This window comes from Otolemur garnettii, unplaced genomic scaffold, assembly GCF_000181295.1.
Source record: "Otolemur garnettii isolate 467f Iridium unplaced genomic scaffold, OtoGar3 scaffold00017, whole genome shotgun sequence".
NCBI lineage: Eukaryota > Metazoa > Chordata > Mammalia > Primates > Galagidae > Otolemur > Otolemur garnettii.
In genome coordinates, this window is record NW_003852412.1 from 13,714,664 (window position 1) to 13,734,777 (window position 20,114).

The window sequence follows — 20,114 nt, forward strand, 5'->3', positions numbered from 1 at the left end:
TGTTGCTTTGAATGATGTTTTAGAAATGTTAATTCCCTGGAAAACATTATGAAGACAGTTTACTTTTTTTAAATTTTGACAGTTACTCTGTAGCCTCTTTTGTATTCAAAGAACTTTTACCTCTGTATTGTGGACTCATTATCTTCAGGCAGACAAATGTTCAGAAGGCCTATAAAAATAAGCTCAAGCACCATTTGTCATGTTTTTTATTTTTCATTTGAGAAAAGAATTACATGATTTTCCTGTCAATAAAAGAGACTTTTAATCTCTATGAGTTGCCCTCCCCAACTAGAGTTTTTCTTTATAAGATTCTTGTGTCAGATTGGTCCTCAGATTTTAGTTAATCCAGTCAGCTATTGTTTGTGAGACCATTCTGGTAAAAACCACATCCTTTTGTTCCGTGCATAGTGCAAAAAGTAGTAAGTGAACATTTGTAATCAGGGCCATTCAGAACGTGAGTGTGAGAATTTTTGTTGTATTGAAAATTCCCTAGACATACCAGACAGACTGAACAGATCTGCTTTTGAAAACTTTACTTTAATAGTTAATAATTTGTGTACATAATCTAAGAAATAACAAGTAATTTTATGCGTTAAACTCAGCAGGATGCATATACTCTTTTGTAGTTATTAGACTGGTGCTTTGAAATGTTTAATGATTAACTGGCCCGCTGAACATGTCTCTGGCAGCATGAAGATTGAGTGAAAGATGTGATGCTGATGTAGTAGAAGACCATTTACTAAGACGGTTATGGCCTCATCTGTTCTTGATTGACGGTACTTCTATAGATTAGAATCTTCGTTGTGGAAGAATACAGTGACAGGGAAAAAACTACGTCTTACCACATATAATACTCATTTGTCCATTCCATAAGCATTTATTAAATACCTACTAAATAAATGCTACATATAATTCTAGGACCTGGGAGTATAGCAGTAACAAAGTAGAAAAATAATTATTGTCTTCATGTAGCTTATGTTCTGTACATGTAAAACTTAGCATTTCTACAGCTATCACCACTGAAACATGAATTATTAAACAACTTGTGAGTTACCAATAAAATGAAATATTTTTACTGTTGTGTGAATTGAGGGCTGATGGAACATGGTCGGCGTATCATATACAATGTAAGAAATTATAATGTAGTCATTAGAAAGTACCTGTTTAGGTGGTGCCTATAACTCAGTGAGTAGCTGGCCACATACACCCAGGCCGGCGCATTTGGACCTGGCCAGGGCCAGCTTAAAAATAATGACAACTGCAACAACAAAAAATATCTGGGTGTTATGGTAGGCGCCTGTAGTCCCAGCTACTTGGGAGGCTGAGGCAAGAGAATCGCCTAAACTCAGGAGTTTGAGGTTGCTGTGAGTTGTGAGGCCATGGGCACTCTACCTAGGGTGACAGCTTGAGGCTCTGTCTCAAAGAAAAAAAAAACTATTTAAAAATATCCTTTCCTTGGCTCGGTGCCTGTGGCTCAAGCGGCTAAGGTGCCAGCTACATACACCTGAGCTGGTGGGTTCGAACCCAGGCTGGCCCACCAAACAACAATGACAGCTGCAACCAAAAAATGGCTGGGGGTTGTAGCGGGTGCCTGTAGTCCCAGCTACTTGGGAGGCAGAGGTAGGAGTATCACTTGAGCCCAGGAGTTGGAGGTTGCTGTGAGCTGTGATGCCACAGCACTCTACCTAGGGTGACAGCTTTAGGCTCTGTCTCAAAAAAAAAAAATCCTTTTATTGCATTGATTGATGCATTGAGAGAGATAACAGTGACAATATTAGCAGTTTTGTCAAAGGCAGTAGAAAAATCAGAACTAAGAAAGTTGTAATGGTTTGATGCCTTTATAGCAGTGTTTCTGTACTAAGGATATTTGGGAACTGGTAGAAGGAAAAAGCACATTTTTCTTGGCATGTAGATCAGAGATCTTTAAGGTTGGGGATTACAGTTTTGTTTAACATCTAATTCTTGGGAGACTATGCTTGTTTGGATAGGAATTGGAGGGATGTTGGTGAAATTTAGAATTCTTTTGTAGAATCTTTTACTAAGACAAGTATAGAAATAGGGTCACAAGAAAAGATTGTGCAACCAATTCAGAGGTGAGGTACGTTGTCAGGAATTCTTCATTTTGTTTCAGAAATATATTTAAAATAATAGCTAAAATGTAGTGATACTAAAATAATTATATAGAAAATCCTGAAAATAAAAGTGGAAAGAAGAAAAAATAATAAATTTCCCATGTGTTTCCATATCCAAGATTGTTAATGTTATCTTTTTTTTCCAGCTTTTGTTATCTTTGCAGGGGTTTCAAAATGTATATCTAGCCACACATTAAATGCCAAATTCAGTTCTCTTAATTCTGAAGTTTTTGGACAAATAACTATAATTGGTGTATTTGGTTTTTTTCCTTTGTAAAAACATAACTTTCTTGGGCGGCACATGTGGCTCAAAGGAGTAGGGTGCCAGCCCCATATACTGGAGGTGGTAGTTTCAGACCGGGCCTCGGCCAAAAACTGCAAAAAAAACCCAAACAAAAACAAACAAACAAAGAAAAAATAACCATCTTAAGTAAGTAGTATTTTTACATTTTCTTTACTTGTACATTATGACATGACTTTTAGATTTCAAAAAATAAATGTCAAAAAAAAAGAACTGGAGTTTTTATTTTGATAAGTATCAGAACCAAAGAAGTGCTACTGATTGCTATCATGACTTTATAAAAGATGGTGCATATTAATACCAAAAAAGTAAGATAGAATCTCAGCACCATCCCCAAACAGTACAATTATTACCCCCTCAATCTCTGAGACACACACACATACACAACACTTTTATTTTTTCAGTTTATCATGGTTCAGGAATGTTGGCTCTATAATGGAGGATTCTGTGAGCGTTTTTTTGTATTTATCTCAATTGGAGTAGACTTAGAGCTAGTTCCTAAGAAAATCTTGATTCTATCTTCAGGCACATTTTCATTCTACCTTTGTTGAGAGATCAGGTGCCATTATTTGACCAGAGTATTTATGTTAATCTTCTTAATTTTTCATGGAATGTCAGCCATTTTTCTCCTTGGCTATCAAAACATTACAGTATCCTCTTAAGGTAAATTTGGTATTCTGCATTCTTGATAGAGAATACATTCTTAAACTGGTTCCTTTTTTTTTTTTTTTTAATCAAAAATTTAGTTGTAGTTAGGGGGTATGGCACACCTTGGGGACAGGACACAATTATAAGAGGGACTCTACCTAAAAAATGCAAACCTGGTAACCTAATTCTTTGTACCCTCAAATTAACCTGAAACAATAAAAAAAAATTAGTTGTAAAATATTTACAACACGTATTTCAGATGTGGAGTTAATATCCTTAAAATAGCAGGTTATTATTATTATTTTTTAAGACAGAGTCTCACTATGTCGCATTGGGTAGAGTATTGTGGTGTCACAGCTTACAGCAACCTCGTAGCTGGGACTACAGGCTCCTACCACAACTTCCGGCTATTTTTTTGTTGCAGTTGTCATTGTTGTTTAGCTGGCCCAGACTGGGTTCGAAGCCGCCAGCCTTGGTGTATGTGGCTGGTGCCCTACTCACTGGGCTATGGGCACCACCCTAAAATAACGGTTTTTTTAAAATGACAAAATGGGGCTTGGTGTCTATAGCTCAGTGGCTAAGGGCTCCAGCCATATACGCCAGAGCTGCCAGGTTGGAATCCCTCCCGGGCCTGCCAAACAACAATAACAACTACAACTAAAAAATAGCCAGGCATTGTGGCAGGCGCCTATAGTCCCAGCTACTTGGAGGCTGAGGCAAGAGAATTGCTTAAGTCCAAGAGTTTGAGGTTGCTGTGAGCTGTGACATCATGACACTCTACCCAGAGCAACATAGTGAAAAATAAATGTTAAAAATAAATGTCAAAAAAAAAAAAAAAAGACAAAGTGGTGTTCACACTCATGTACTTCTGGTGAGAGTCTCAGTTTGGTACAGCCTTCCTAGAAAGCAGTGTTTTAATATTTATATTCATGTCATTTGACTCAGTGATTTCATTTCTAGTTTGTCCTAAGGTAATAGTCAGTGATATGTATATGCATTTATATAAGGCTATTTTTTGTGATGTTTGTTGAAATAAAGAATAATTAGAAGTAATCTGACGTTTTCTAGAATAGAGGAGTGGTTACATTAATTATGATATATCCTAATATGAAATCTACATAGCCACTAACAATTGTTTTAAGGTATTAAATGATATAAGAAAATCCTCATGATATACTAAGTGTTATAGACTTTGATACCAGTTTTATTTTAAAAAGGTAACTATGTATACCTTTTTATATATTTATAGGTATACAAATACTGAAAAGATATATGCCAAAATTTTATCAGGGATTATTTGTGGACAGTTGGATTATTTTCTTTATACTTCATTTATAGATGTTTTATAATATATATTAAATAAGAATTATGTTTACTTTATTATTTATTTATTTTTTGAGACAGAGTCTCACTTTGTCACCTGTGGTAGACTGCCACGGTGTCATAGATCATAGCAACCTCAAACTCTTGGGGTCAAGTGATTCTCTTGCCTCAGCCTCCATAGTGGCTGGGACTATAGGCACCTATCACAACGCCTGGCTATTTATTTTTGTTGTTGTTGTTTGTTTAGCAGGTCTGTGCTGGGTTTGAACCCAGCCCCGGTGCATGTGGTCGGTGCTCTAGCCACTGAGCTATGGGTGCCCAGCCTATATTTACTTTTAAATGATAGAATCAAATGAAGTTTTTGACTTATCAAGAGAGACTTAAAATAATTTAAATGGGCCAATGTTTTATTAGTCTCAGAGTTTTAATATTGTTTTTCTCTTTATTGCTGAAATGTTTCAAGCTAATCTTCACATTGCTGATCAGTCTTCATATACACTGGTTTGGTAATCTATTTGTCCCTCCAAAAGGATTTGAAACACATGGTTGGTTGTTCTGGATACTACTTTATATGTAGTGATATATCCCTTTTTGCCCAGCATTACGGTTCACTGAGACCTGCATTACATTTGCTTTCTTTTTAGTGAACTTTGTCCTCTTATGGATTGCAATAGGCTTTTATTAAAAATTGAATAGATAAGAATTTCTTACTAAATACAAAGAATAATACAATAGCCAGGTACCACCATTCAATCAGTGTCTATTCATATTTTAGTGTAGTAGTGATTTAAAAATCGGATTTGACTAAAGCATTTAACATATATAAACATCCACAGTATGTGCCCTATTGCTTCAGTCTTACTGGTTACATTAAAACTTAGATTGACTTCTTTAGAAAAATGTACTTTAATCACAAGTGCCACTGCGTGGTTTTACAAGCATATGAGCAATGTAAGCATTAGTATTTTTTCAGTTTAATGAAATCGTGTTAAAATTTGGTTTAGATTTTGTTAAACATGTACTTGATAATGTGGTCCCATGTACAGAGGTGGTTTGTAATGAATGACACTATAGTCAGCCAGTAATCAGCTGTACTTAGGTCTGTCTTTCTTGAAGGACATTAGCTACCTAGAGCTAAAGTGTGCCTACACTGGCATACTTAAGCCACTTCTCCTAGATGAAATTAGAGTGATTAAAATAGGTAGTTGCTGTTTTTGGCAGTGTCACATAACCATGAAGGGAAAGGGCATATGAGAACCTGCAAGGTATAGGAAGCAGTTCCAGCTGGGCCCTTGGAACTAGTTTTTGTGATTTGGCTCATATTATTGTACCTCTCTGATCTTACTGTTCTCACCTGTAACATAAATAGTTGGATTAAATGACCTTGAAGTTTTTATTTAACTTAGGAAATGCTTTAATATCTTTTTTGCTGTGAACAGAGATTAAGCATTTCCATTTTAGTGTCAATAATAGACTATATATACTTGAAAAGATGACTAATCAAAGCATGAAGGGAAGAACCTGTTGAGAAGAGATTTTAATGACCTTCTAAGAGTTAATTATAAAGGTAAAATTATCCATTGGTTAGGAATAGTAATGTTAATGAAGATTTGTAAAGTGTTTACCATTTTCCTAGGCATAGAACTGCTGTCTGGTAGGCCTTGTAAAATTGTCCTTGCATTTCAAAATTAGTGGTTTAGTACTGTTGAAAATCTGCTTTTTTAATAGTTGAAGTTTTGATTAAATCAGTTTAGAAAGTTTATGGGTATAAATTTGTGAGGCCTGATCAGCAAGCTCCTCATCTGAACTTTGACAAACTAAAATGGTATAGATAAGCAGCACTCAAGGCATTACTGGAATAAGGAGTTTTACTTCTTTCTTTCTTTTTTTTTTTTTAGTTTGCTTTTGAGAGAGAAACTTAAAGAACGAATCTGTGGTCCAAAATTTTGGAGTTGGAATAGGTGATTTACCCACCCAGATTCTTCCAGAATTTATGTTGCTTTGATAAAAGATAAACATTTAAATTACTGAACTTTTTAAGACTAATATCAGGATAATGTTAACAATAACTGCCATAGTACACTAATTGTATCTGTAATGATGAGTGAAATTTTAAGGTTGGCTGGGCGTTGTGGCTCATGTCTGTAGTCCCAGCACTGTGGGAGGCCAAGGCGGGTAGATTACCCTGAGTTCATGGGTTCGAGACCAGCCTGAACCATAGCTAGACCTCGTCTATAAAAATAACTGTGGGTTTTGGCAGGCACCTGTAGTCCCAGCTACTTGGGAGGCTGAGGCAAGAGGATCGCTTGAGCCCAAGAGTTAAAAGTTACTATGAGCTGTGATGCCACGGCACTCTACCAAAGGCGACAAAGTGAAATTCTGTCTCAAAAAAAGAAAAGAGAAATTTTAAGGTTGTAAGACAAAGAATTTACTCAATAAAATTTTTGCTTCCAAGCTTCCAAACTGCTTAGTTCTGAATGTTCTTTTGTCCATTGATAAATCTTTAGCCACTAATTTGTATTTGTTTTTCTCTCCTGGCATTCTAGTTATGATTTTGGAATGAGATAAATTTCTTTATTCTAATACTTTATAATAATCTTCCTTTATCCTTTTTTTTTTTTTTAATAATTTTAATTTACTGGGGTATTCAATGGGAAGGAAATTCAAGATTTTAAGGAAACTAATTTCTAATAAGAGTTTCTTTTTTTCTTTTTCTTTTTTTGAGACAGAGTTTTACTTTGTCGCACTCAGTAGACACTGTGGCATCACAGCTCACAGCAACCTCTGGCTCTTGGGTTTAGGTAATTCTCTTGCCTCAGCCTCCTGAGTAGCCGCCACAACGCCTGGCTATTTTTTTTGTTGCAGTTTGGCCAGGGCTGGGTTCGAACCCACCACCCTTGGTATATGGGGCCAGAGCCCTACTCACTGAACTACAAGTGTTTGACTTCTGTATTAAAGCCAAAATGATTTGAAAGCCATTAAAAAGTGTTATACAAATGTAGAGATATTTAGAATTAAAGTGTCTGGGGCTTGAGTTTACTTGGAGGGTCTTCTGGAATTTTGAGCATTTGAATGCCTGGGGGTAAGGGGTGGAAATATGTCCTGTTTCCTAAGAGTGATTCTGGTAAGTAATGACCAATTTTTTTTCTCATAATATTCTCAGTCATATACTGAGAATGTGCAGACTATCACAGAATTTTATTTTATTCAAGTGGAATAAAATAAAATTGGGGATGAAGCATAATACAGACAGGAAATTTAAATGAAAGAATCCTACTTTGTACTAGGTGGTATAAATGTATACCCTTGTAATTATTGGTGGAGGCCATTTAAGTTGGTCATAATGTTTGATTACATGTACATTAATGTATTCCAGAAGTCACTTAAAGATTTTGCCAAATAACAAAAGTGAATTACATATTCTTGAGTTTAGATATATATATATAGTTATTGAGTTTAGTTATATATATTTCTAATTCTTAAATACAAAGTGGTAATACATTTAGTATCTAATATAAGAAAAATCTTGAAAATGTATTGCTTCCATTTTACCATGCCCAGGACATCATATTTTATGTTTATTACCTACCTTGTGACTATTAGGCACTTTGCTTTTTTATATTATTCCATTTACATTATAATGATGTAAAATTATTGCTAACACATTTAATTAGATTAGGTATATTTGAAACTATTGAATGGTGACAAAAAATATGGTGGTAACACAAGGGTAATGATTCCTTTATGTGAAATTTTATTTTATAGCAGATTGGTGTAAACCTCTTGATTTCGATTTTTAACATTTGCTGAGGCATTCTTTTAAAAAATGTATTAATAAAGTTGAAGGTTTTTTTCTTTCAGTTTAATTTGTTTTCCTTTGTAGTAGTATATCAATTGCATGGAGCAATTTAAGTTTTGATACTGTGGAAATTAAATAATAAATAATTATGATAGAACTGTTCTTTCATAGTATCATTGAACTGTACTTTACAATTATTTTTTTTGATAGTTACATCCATCTTAGTGATGTTCATTTAGTATCTGTAGAACAATCTTTGTCTTGCTTATTTTGTGTGTATGTCTGATGTTGGACCAGATGACATGTGTCCTTTTGCTGATAGCCTATTATTCTAAAACCATATAAATGATGTTAGTATACGTTAACAAAATCTTAAATTGTCAACATAGATATATTTTAAATTTGAATTTTTAGGGATCAGCGTTAATTTTATGAAATATATGAAAACTGTTGAATTTTAGTATAACCCCTTATAGTCTCATACCTGGGATGTAGTTGACAAACTATTGCATTGTAAGTTGAATCATGTGAATCACAGAAGCTTTAAACTTTTTCTTTTTATAGCCCTACCTGAACCCATCCTTCCATCCCTCCAAAAAATGTACCCAGTAAGTGTTTCTTATAAATTATTATAATACATATTATGTCAAGTATATATAGAACTATTTATGCAGTATTAATGTGAATATAAAAATAGTAAGGCTAAGTATGTGATAACATTTTCTGTACAGGCTGAGACATTGGCCACTAGAACATTTAAAATGTTTCATATACTTTTGCTGAAAACTTTGATACTTTATTTGGTTATTGGAAGACAATCTGGTCAGTTATGTTAATGATGGAAGTTTTTTTTTGCATGAGCTCATGATTATCACTAATGGGGATTAAATATATTCAGTTGGTCAAGGCCCATTTGGCTTTACTCCAATTTTCTTCATACTACTTGAAAGAATAGTTTTATAGCTTTCTTTAGTTAGTACTTTGAAAAGCAGGAGAAAAAGAAATTGAACATTTGATTTTTTCCAAGTAACATCAAAAAAGGTAACATAAGTATACTGTTCTTGTCTGCATAATATTAAGAATCCTGCTGAAATTAATTGGAAACATTTGCAAAATGAAGTTGCCTACTAGAAAAAATTTAGCATATACTCAGTTTGAGTTTAGAGAATCCTAAGTAATGTAGATATTCATAATCTGTATGAATCCTTGTGTTTTCTTTTTCCATATTCTTATGTTCTTTCTCACAAATTGTTTCCTTGTTTTATAGTCCTGTCATTTGTTTTCCTCCATAGTCATTCTTGTTCCTAGTTTTATTTGGAAATAATATTTAAGGTACTTGTTTAGAATGTTTGACCAGTCTTCTGAAACCACATAATTCTTGCCTGTTTCACATACTTAATAGAAGAGCTTTTTCACTGTTTTCTAAACTTAATGTCATATTACAGAGGAAAATGTAATAACCAAGTTGATCAGTTTTCAAAGAACTAACTTTATTACACAAAATATTATAAACATAGTTGTCATGAACATCAGTTAATGTAGTTTAATCACTGATGATTGAGGAGAACTGATGTTCTTGTTTTTGACCATCAGTAGTTATTGTGATATACACATGCTAGGTGCTGGAAAATAGAGGTTGGTTATAACAGAGCCTTGCTGTAGTGGGGCTCTCCCATTTTCTGGAGGGTCATCTACTGTTAGAAGAATCTTTGACATCTGGCTAACTTTTCTTCCTTTTTTGAAAAACTAATTTCTGCTATTACAAACTATTACAGTGAGTTCCTATTGTAGGGATCGGTCTTTATACTCTCATAAACGTTATGAAAAATGAAAGAATGATAAAGTACAGAAGTAGAAATAACTTGAACTTTTGGCTTTATTCTTGAATGTTTTTCTCCTTCTGTAAGGTATTGTTTTATTAGCTTATACCAAAAGGTCTAACATAATAGCTATGTATTTTATCATTCCAACCTTATTTTTCTGTAAGACCCAGGTTTCGGTATAGAAAGAGTTGTTTTTATTTCTCAGTATGCACAGAATCTAATTGTTAAATTTATCCTTAAGAGAATCTATTATCTATTGAAAAATACTTTGGCAGAAGTCTCACTTTAAATCTTATGTTACATGGGCTGGGTATGGTGGCTCATGCCTGTAATCCCAGCACCCTGGAAGGCCAAGGCCAAGCTCACAGGTTGGAGACCAGCCTGAGCAAGAGCGAGATCCTGTCTCTAAAAATAGCTGGGCGTTGTGGCAGGCACCTGTAGTCCCAGCTACTCGGGAGACTGAGGCAACAGGATTGCATGAGCCCAAGAGTTTGAGGTTGCTGTTAGCTGTGATGTCATGGCACTCTACTAAGGGTGACAAAGTGAGACTCTGTCTCAAAAAAAAAAAAAAAAAAAAGAAAAGAAAAATTTTATGCTACATGAAACCATTTATACTGATGTAAGATGCTGGTGGTACAGTGGTTAGGGGCAGAAGTACTGCTTTTATAATAAGGTACCCAGGTTCATACTAATACAGTCAAGTTTGCACAGCTTAATTTTCCCTTCTGTGTTCCATGTTTTCTAATTTTTCTAATTATCCAGCATTCTCTCATAACAGATTCCTGACTTCTGTTTATATTCACTCTTTCTATCACTGTTTTGGTACTAGTCTTATTTTTTCTGTAATGGGAAAACAGGTTTAAACTAGCCTTAAAAAATCCTAATAGCAAGACCTGCTAGATTAAAAAATGTTCCTTAAGGTGTAGTTCTATTGCTATTATAAGTGTATAAACCCTCTTACGTTTACTGTAAGATTGGTGTTACATGTATGAGGACTTACCTACTCTCTCTGATGCAGAATTTGTTTTTTTTTTATGTGAAACCTGTAAACTGATCAACAAAGCACTTCTTCAGTGGTCCGACTGATGGGACAAGCAAATTAGCTTATTTCTTCTTACTAGTAATAACCATTATATGTTAGCACATTGTAAACTTCATATACAGTTTTTAAAACCCTGAACAAATAAACTTTCTATTAGCCTTCTTTCTCTGATAAAGTAGGTCTTTTAGAAAGGTTACATGATTAAGCGGTGGCTGTGGCTCAAAGGAGTAAGGCACTGGCCGCATATGCCAGAGGAGGTGGGTTCAAACCCAGTCCCAGCCCACCCCGCCAAAAAAAAATTCTTACTAGAAAAGTTACATGATTGATCCAAGTGGTTGGTATTTCTTCCAATATACTATATTTCTTCGGGGAAGGCAAGGTTACAGTAATGTTCATCACCATATCATTTATTTTAGTTTCTGTTGCTTATTACATTTTATTTGTGTACATCTGATTGTTCCTATACAGATATATCTTTCTTTAAAGGAAGCAGATATGGCAAAATTTCACCTTATGTAAAAATTGTTTGGGAATGACTTAAAATTTTATAGTAATAGAAAAACTTTGCAAAGGAAACTACAGACTTCTTTTAAGTCAGTCGTTCTCAACCTTCCTAATGCCACGGCCCTTTAGTGCAGGTCCTGTGGGTCACGACCCCCAGGTTGAGAACTGCTGTTTTAAGTGTTGATCTTCTCTAATGTAAAGTAAGATTTTTATTTTGAAAATTAGAGAAAACAGTTTTGGAATAGAATGTGTTTGTTGCCCAGTGTATTATGCTTTTTTTTAGGCATTTTCATATTTTCTCAAAATTGATGATAAAATATTTTTAAAATGTGAAAAAATTGGAATATTTCAGTTTAGTTTTGATACTGAATGTGAAAGAAAGGGATAAAAGGCTATAAATTCTTTAAATCTGTATTACAGTATGGAATTATTGATTATTAATTACTACTTAATTTTTATTGACTTAACAAAAACTACGTAAAGTGATAGAGGGCAGAATATTAACCATTGAGTTAAATGAAGCTGAGAAAGCTTAAGTTTATACGCTGAGGTTAAACTTATGAAGGGATCTTTATCTTAATGTAAGCATATTATTTTGAGATTTACTTAGATTTATGTTAGGTAGAGTTATTTCACACCTGTGATCCTATGACTCTGGGAGGCCAAGGTGGGTAGATTGCCTGAGCTCAGGAGTTCAAGACCAGTCTGGATAAGAGAGAAACCCCATCTCTGAAAATAGCTGGGCATTGTGGTGGGCACCTGTAGTGCCCAGCTACTCAGGAGGCTTGAGGCAGGAGGATCACTTGAGTCTAAGAGTTTGAGGTTGCTGTGAGCTGTGATGCTAAGGCACTCTAGTGAGGGTGACAAAGTGAGACTCTGTCACAAAAAAGAGCGAAAAGAAGAAAGATAACTTACATTTTTTTAATTACTTGTTTCCTTAACAGTATCTTGGTACTCTAGGAAGCCATTTGTGTTAGTAGAATAGAGATGTAAGAAAATAACTCTTACTTATTTTATTTTGTGAAATAAAGAGTTCTAAGACTATAGAGCTCTTCTGTGTAGTTATATGTTAAAATCACCTTAAAATTTGGGCGCCACCTGTGGCTCAAAGGAGTAGGGTGCTAGCCTCATATGTCAGAGGTGATGGGTTCAAACCCAGCCCTGGCCAAAAACTGCAAAAAAGAAAAAAAAAAAACCCTTAAAATTTGCATATATACATACATAGTTAGGTGCTGTGTAATGATGTTTTGGTCGTTGACAGATCTATGACAACAGTCCTATAAATTTATAATGGAGCTGAAAAATTTCTCTTGCATAGTTTTTTACTATATCGTACTTTTTTTTTAGTTATCATGTACTATACTGTACTTTCATCATTATTTTAGAATGTACTCCTACTTATTTAAAAATAACTGTAAAATAGCCTTGTAGCTTGGCATGGTGGTTCACCTCCAGCTCAGTAATTGCAGCTTTTTAGGAGGCTGAAGCAGGAGGATTGCTTGAGGCCAAGAATTTGAGACTAGTCTGGGCTGCCTAGTGACACCTTGCCTCTAAAAGAAATAAGTAAAATTAGCCAGATATGGTTGCATATGCCTGTTGTCCCAGATACTTAGGAGGCTGGGAGTTTAAACTTAGGAGTTTGAGGCTGCAAAGAGTATGATCGTGTCACTCCACTTTAGCCTGGGTGATGGAGACCTTGTTTCAAAAACCAAAACCCAACAAAGAAAAAAAAAAAACCAGCCATAGGCAGGCAGGTCCTTTAGGAGATATTCCAGAAGATGACATTAGTATCATAGGAAATGACAGTTCCATGTATGTTATTTTCTCTGAAGACCTTCCGGTGAGACAAAATGTGGGGGTAGGAGGCAGTGATAGTGATCATCCTGTCCCAGTGTAGGCCTAGGACAATGTGTGTATTTGATTTTTTGTTTTTTACAAAAGTTAAAAGTTAAATAATTTTAAAGAAAGAACTCTATAGATATGGAAATAAAGAAAGAAAATATTTGTGTATAGCTGTATAATGTGTGTTTTAAGCCAGGTGTCATTACAAAAAAGTCAAAAGTTAAAAAAATTTTAAAGTTTATAAAGTAAAAATGTTATAGTATGGCGGGGCATGGTGGCTTACACCTATAATCCTGAAACTCTGGGAGACTAAGACAGATTCCTTGAGGTCAGGAGTTTCAAGATTAGCCTAAACAAAGTGGGACCCCCATCTCTACTAAAAACAGAAAAATTTTAACCAGACCTTGCGGTGGGTGACTGTAACCCAGTTATTTGAGAGGCTGAGGCAGGAGGATCAATCACTTGAACTGTGAGCTAGGCTGACGCCATGGTACTCTAGCATGGGTGACAGTGACACTGTCTCAAAAAAAAAGTTATAGTAAGCTAAGATTCATTTATCATTGAACAAAGAAAAAAATATATATATTTTTTGAAACAGAGTGTCTGTTGTCCTGGGTAGAGTGCCATGGCATCATCGCTCACAGTATTCCCAGGTAGCTGGGACTACCAGCACCCGCCATGACACCCAGCTAGTTTTTTTTTCCACCTTCAGCCTCCCAAAGTGCTGCGATTATAGGCATGCGCCACCATACCTGACTGAAAGAAAATCGATTTTTTAAAAATAGATTTAGTGAAGTGTAATTGTGCCCTAGAAAGTCTGCAGTAGTGTGTGGTAATGTTTTAGGCCTTTCATATTCACCCACCACTCGGTCACTGGTTCACCCAGAGCAGCGTCCAGTTCTGTAAGCACCCTTCGTGGTAAGTATCCTATACTCTTTTTTAGAGAAAAAGTGATATTTTTCTAGTATTTGTTCTAGACCTTTTCTGTATTTAGATGGACAGATAACTTACCATTGTGTTAGAGTTGCCTCCTGTATTCAGCACAGTAACATGCTATACAGATTTGTAGGCCAGGAGCAGCTAAGCCATTTAGCCTAGGTGTGTAGTAGGCTGCACTATCTAGGTTTGTGTAAGTGTACTCTGTGATGTTCACACAGTGGTGAAATTGCCTAGCAAAGCATTTCTCAGAAGGTACCCCTGTCATTAAGTGACACATAACTGTACAGCCATACTGAGATACCGTGGGGTTGGTTTCAGACCACTGTAATGAAGTGAATCATGAACTTTTTGGTTTCCCAGTGCATGTGAAGTTATATTTATACTAACCTTTAGCCTATTAAGTGTGCAATGGCAGTATATCTGAAAAAACAATATGTATAGTTTAATTTACAAATGCTTTATTGCTAACCAATGCTAATTATCAGCTGAGCCTTCAGTTTAAGTCATAATCCTTTTGCTGATGGAGCGTCTTATCTCAGTTATCAGTTATTGACTGATCTGTGTGGAGGTTGCTAAAAGTGGGGGTGTGGCAAGACGTAATGAAGTTTGCCACGTTGATTCAGTCCTCCTTTCACAAGAGAGAGAGCATCTTACCCAAAGTAGAACTCCTTTCAAAATTGGAGTCACTCTTCTCAAACCTTGCTGCTGCCTTATCAATTAAGTTTTTACATGTATAATAATCTAAATATTTGTTGTTATTTCAACAGTGGTCACAGCATCTTCACCAGCAGTAGATTCTGTGCCAGGAAAGTACTTTCTTAGCTCATACATAAGAAGCAGACCTTCATCCATTAAAGTTGTATCATAAGATTGCAGCAATGCAGTCTTACTCTCAGGTTCCACTTCTAATTCTGACTTGCCGTTTTCACCCATATTCAGTTCATTCATCCACTGAAGTCACACCCTTCAGAGTCATCTAGAAGGGATGGAATCAACTGCTTTCAGAATCTTGTTAATGTTATTTTGACCTCTTCCTATGAACCATGAATGTTCTTAATGGCATCAAGAAGGTAAACCTTTCCCAGAACATTTTCAATTGACTTTGCTTAGATACATCATATGGCAGCTATGGCCTTACAAAATATATATACTATTTTCATTTTTTTCTTTCTTTTTTTTTTTTTCTTCTGAGACAAAGTCTCATTCTGTCACCCTGGGTAGAGTGCTGAGGCATCTTACCTCGGCAACCTCAAACTCTTTGGCTCTTGCCTCAGCCTCCTGAGTAGGTAGGACTAGAAGCATGTGCCACTGCACCCGGCTAGTTTTTCTATTCTTAGTAGAGACAGGATCTTGCTCTTGCTCAGGCTGGTTTTGAACTCCTGAGCTCAAGCAATCTACCCAAAGTGCTAGGATTACAGGGGTGCGCTACTGCACCTAGCCCCAAATATATTTCTTAAACTTAAAAAATGAAATGACTCCTTCATCTATGGACCACAGAATGGATATTGTGTTAACGTGCATGAAAACACCATTAATGTCCTTTTACATCTTCATCAGAGCTCTTGGGTGACTGGCTGCCTTGTAAATGAGCAGTAATATTTTGAAAGGAATCTTTCTGAGCAGTGAGTCTCCACAGTGGGTTTTAAAATATTTAGTAAACCATTCTACAAATAGGTGTGCTGTCCTCTGGACTTTGTTTCATTTCTAGAACACAGGCTAAGTAGATTTAGCATAATTTTTAAGGGTCATAGGATTTTCAGAATGGTAAATGAGCATTGGCTTCAACTTAAAATCACCAGCTGCATTAAAAACTCTAAGAGACAGTTAGTCTGTCCTTTGACAAGTATTGACTTCTCTTTAGCTATGAATATCCTAGATGGCATCTTCCAAAAGAAGACTGTTTTGTCTACACTGAAAGTCTGTTGTTCAGTGTTATCTCAACTAGGTTTTCTGCACAATTTACTGCAACTTCTACATTGGTACTTTCTGTTTCATCTTGAGATTTTATGTTATGGAAATAGCTTTTTTCCTTAATGCTTATAACCAACTTGTGCTAACTATTCTTCTGCAGCTTCCTCAGCATCTCTTAGCCTTCAATGAATTGAAAAGAGTCAGGACCTAGCTCTGGATTAGATTTTGTCTTAAGGCAGCGGTTCTCAACTGTGGGTCACAACCCCTTTGGACTGTATTAAAGGTTCGCAGCATTAGGAAGGTTGAGAACCATTGTCTTAAGGGAATGTCATACCTATCCAGACCACTAAAAACTTTACCCATATCAGCAATATGAATCTTTCTCTTTCTTATTATTTATGTATTCACTGAAGTAACACTTGTAATTTTCTTCCAGAACTTTTCCTTTGTGTTAACAACTTGGCTAATAGATACAAGAGGCTTAGCTTTCAGCCTGTCTTGGCTTTCTGTATGCCTTCCTCACTAAGTGTAGGCATTTCTAGTTTTTGATTTGAAGTGAAAGATGTGTGACTTTTCCTTTCACTTGAGTATTTAGAGGCCATTGTAGGGTTATTAATCAATATTGTGTCTTAAGAAATAGGAAGTTCTGGGGGTGGCATCTGTGGCTCAAAAGGGTAGGGCGCCAGCTCCGTATGCTGAAGGTGGCAGGTTCAAACCCATCCCCGACCAAAAAGAAAAGAAAGAAATAGGAAGTTCCGAAGAGAGGAAGAGATGGGGAACAGCTGGTTGGTGGAGCAGTCAGAATATACAACATTTATTAAGTTTGCCATCTTACGTCTTGCCAACAAAGCAAGACTTTGTCTGAAAAAAAAAATTAGAATATTATGAGAATGTGACTCCAAGACACAAAGTGAGCACAAAATGAGCACATGAGCTCACAAAGTGAGCACAAAGTGAGCACACAGGCCTATATATATACAGTTGGCCTTCCATATCCATAAGTTACACATTCTTAGATTCAAGCAAACATGGATCAGAAATATTTGGGGAAAATAAGAAATAAAAATAAATAGTACAACAATAAAAAATATAAATAAAACTTACAGTGTAACAAATATTCACATGTTGTATTAGGCATTGTAAATAATATAGAGATGATTTAAAGTATATTGGAGGATCTAAGTGCAAATATTGTATAATTTTATATATAAGGAACTATAGCATCTGTGGGGGCTCTGGAATCAGTTATACTACCTTCCTGCCAGGATACCTAGAAAAAATTGTGCAACCATGCATATAGCAACTTTTTCTGTTTTAAAATGCATATAACATGTTGAAGGGATTAATCAGTTATCTAGGCTGGCCACAGTGGCTAATGCCTATAATCTCTCACTTTTGAGAGACCCAGGGTAGAAAGATTTCTAGAGGCCAGGAGTTCAAGACTAGCCTGAGCAACATAGCAAGATGCTATCTCTACAATAAACAAACAAAAAAATGAGCCCAACTGGATGGCATGTACCTGGGGTGGGAGGTTCCCTTGAGCCCAGGAGTTTGAGATTATAGTTAGTTATAATCAGGCCAAAGTTAGAGAGGAATAATAATCATTACCTGGCATATATTGCAATCTTAGAAGTACTATTTTCTTACAAGTGAGCAAGCTGAGAAAGGTAGGTAACTTGATTAAGTTAGTACAGCTACTTGTAGGGCAGTGTTTCAAGCACAGGTCTGACTTGGAAGCTTATGCTCTGATTATGGGACCTCTACTTCCGTTAGATACTTACATTGACTTCAAAGCTTTTAAAATCTACTAAAATCGTATATAAATTAAAGGAAATTTAATGACCAATTTTTAACATTGACTATCACCAGATTAGTTGTGACCTGTATGCAATATCTGGCAAAAGATATTTTTTGCCATTTTTGGTAGGCAGTTGTATGGGCAGAAGCCGTAAGATATTTTAGATGTTTTCAAGGGATTTTTCTGTTTAACCCTTTTTAACTTGATGAGATTGAAGAGAAATGAAAAATTATATGTTACCCTCAAAAAAATCAATATTTAAATGTCATTTTGAAAATGTTTTCAGGAATTTGTAGGTCTTTGTACATTTGGTTATTAGAAGCTCAAAATGAAATATCAGGCTGGATGCCGTGGCTCATACCTATAATTCTAGCACTCTAGGAGACTGAGGTGGGAGCATTGCTTGAGTTCAGGACTTCAAAAATTAACCTGAGCAAGAACAATAGCCCTGTCTCTATTACAAATAGAATAGTTAGTTGGGCATAGTAGTACAGTCTCAGCTATTCAGTAGACTGGGACAGCAGGATCACTTTAGCCCAGGAATTTGAGGTTGTAATGAGCTATGACACCATTGCCTTGTAGCCTGGGCAACTGAGCAAGACTCTGTCTTAAAAAAAAAAAGAAGTCTTCCCTTTATATAAATGATCAAATACACATATTGGTAATCCAAAAATCAGTTTATTAAAGACTTAGATGTATCCAGGTAGATTGCTTTTCCATGGACTTAGTTTGCAATTTTCAATCTGCTTCTTTTCCTTTTGACTTTTGGATTGCTCTTTATGTGCTTTCTAAAATATTAGCTTGCGTTCTGTCCACTTTATCCTGTCTTAAACACATAACTATAGTGGGGGAGCTCCCTTTAAAAGAAAGTCTTTGTCTTTCTGTAATGTGAATGATTACTAACAACTGGGGATTTCTTAAGGATAGATGGAATTCCTATTTCTTTTAGGTGTATCCTAATCTTTTTTATTTTAGGTTTGGATTTCTCCTTCATTTCTCTTGCAGTATGCTTAATGTGATTTTTTTTTTATGTTATGAAAAAGAACAGCGAGCTAAGGAAGGGGGGAGAGTGTCAAATTGTTGGTCTAAGATCATTCAGCATTTTTAATAGAATAGATCTCACAACTCTTCAGTTTTAATGTCACAATTGCTGATCTTTTTCTTTAAATTACTGAACAAAATGCAAATTTTAAAGGAGATGCAAACAATTTTAAACTTCAGGTAAGAAAATGACTGTTCTTTTTTAGTGTCAGTTCTTAAATTGAATGCTTATTGAGCTGGGTGCTAGGAATCAAAATTAGGAAGAAGCTTTCTTAGCAGAAGTTATTAAAATGATCTACTCTTTTTATCATTTGATGTGCCTTATGCCTTTTTGATTTGTCAGAAAATAACATTTAGAATTTTAAATAATGTTATCTGGGCATGGCAACACTTTTTGAGAGGATCTCTTGAGCCTTAGAGTTTGAGGTTGCAATAAGCTATGATGATGCCACTGCACTCCAGCCCAGGTGACAGAGTGAGACCCTGTCTCAAAAAGAAAAAAAAAATCTTGCCCTAAGTAAAATTTTATATCTAACAATTAAGAGACAAAGAAGGGTAGTGACAGTGTATCAGTTCTTCCTTTGTCTTTACTCCTTATTGCAAATTGTGGTTTCTCTCCTGCTTGAGTCTTACAATGTGATTAATACCATAGCTGTTAGAAATGTAAGATGGCCAGGTGTGGTGGCTCACACCTGTAATTCTAGCACTCTAGGAGGCCAAGGCAGGAGGATTGCTTGGTCAGGGTTCAAGACCAGCCTGAGCAAGAGTGAGAACCTTTCTCTACTAAAAATAAAGAAGGAAATATATGGAGAAGTTCCAAATCTAGGAGTGCCAGCTTTGCGAATTTGGTTATAATAGAATTTTTATTCTGAGATAAAAAAATTTTTTTTTTGAGACAGAGCCTCAAGCTGTCCCACTGGGTAGAGTGCCATGGCATCACAGCTCACAGCAACCTCCAACTCCTGGGCTCAAGAGAGTCTCCTGCCTCACCCTCCCAAGTAGCTGGGAGCA

At 35.7% G+C, this 20,114-nt stretch overlaps 1 protein-coding gene across 3 annotated transcripts in view; it reads left to right on the forward strand.

The window, feature by feature from the left end:
- Positions 1 to 20,114, forward strand: part of PAPD4 (poly(A) RNA polymerase D4, non-canonical) — a 79,524-nt gene that overhangs the window by 39,308 nt on the left and 20,102 nt on the right. For all 3 annotated transcript variants that reach the window (XM_023510897.1, XM_023510899.1, XM_023510898.1), the window contains exon 12: positions 8,768 to 8,811. In XM_023510897.1, coding sequence (XP_023366665.1) covers positions 8,768 to 8,811 — 44 coding nt within the window. The remainder of the gene's footprint in view (positions 1 to 8,767; positions 8,812 to 20,114) is intronic.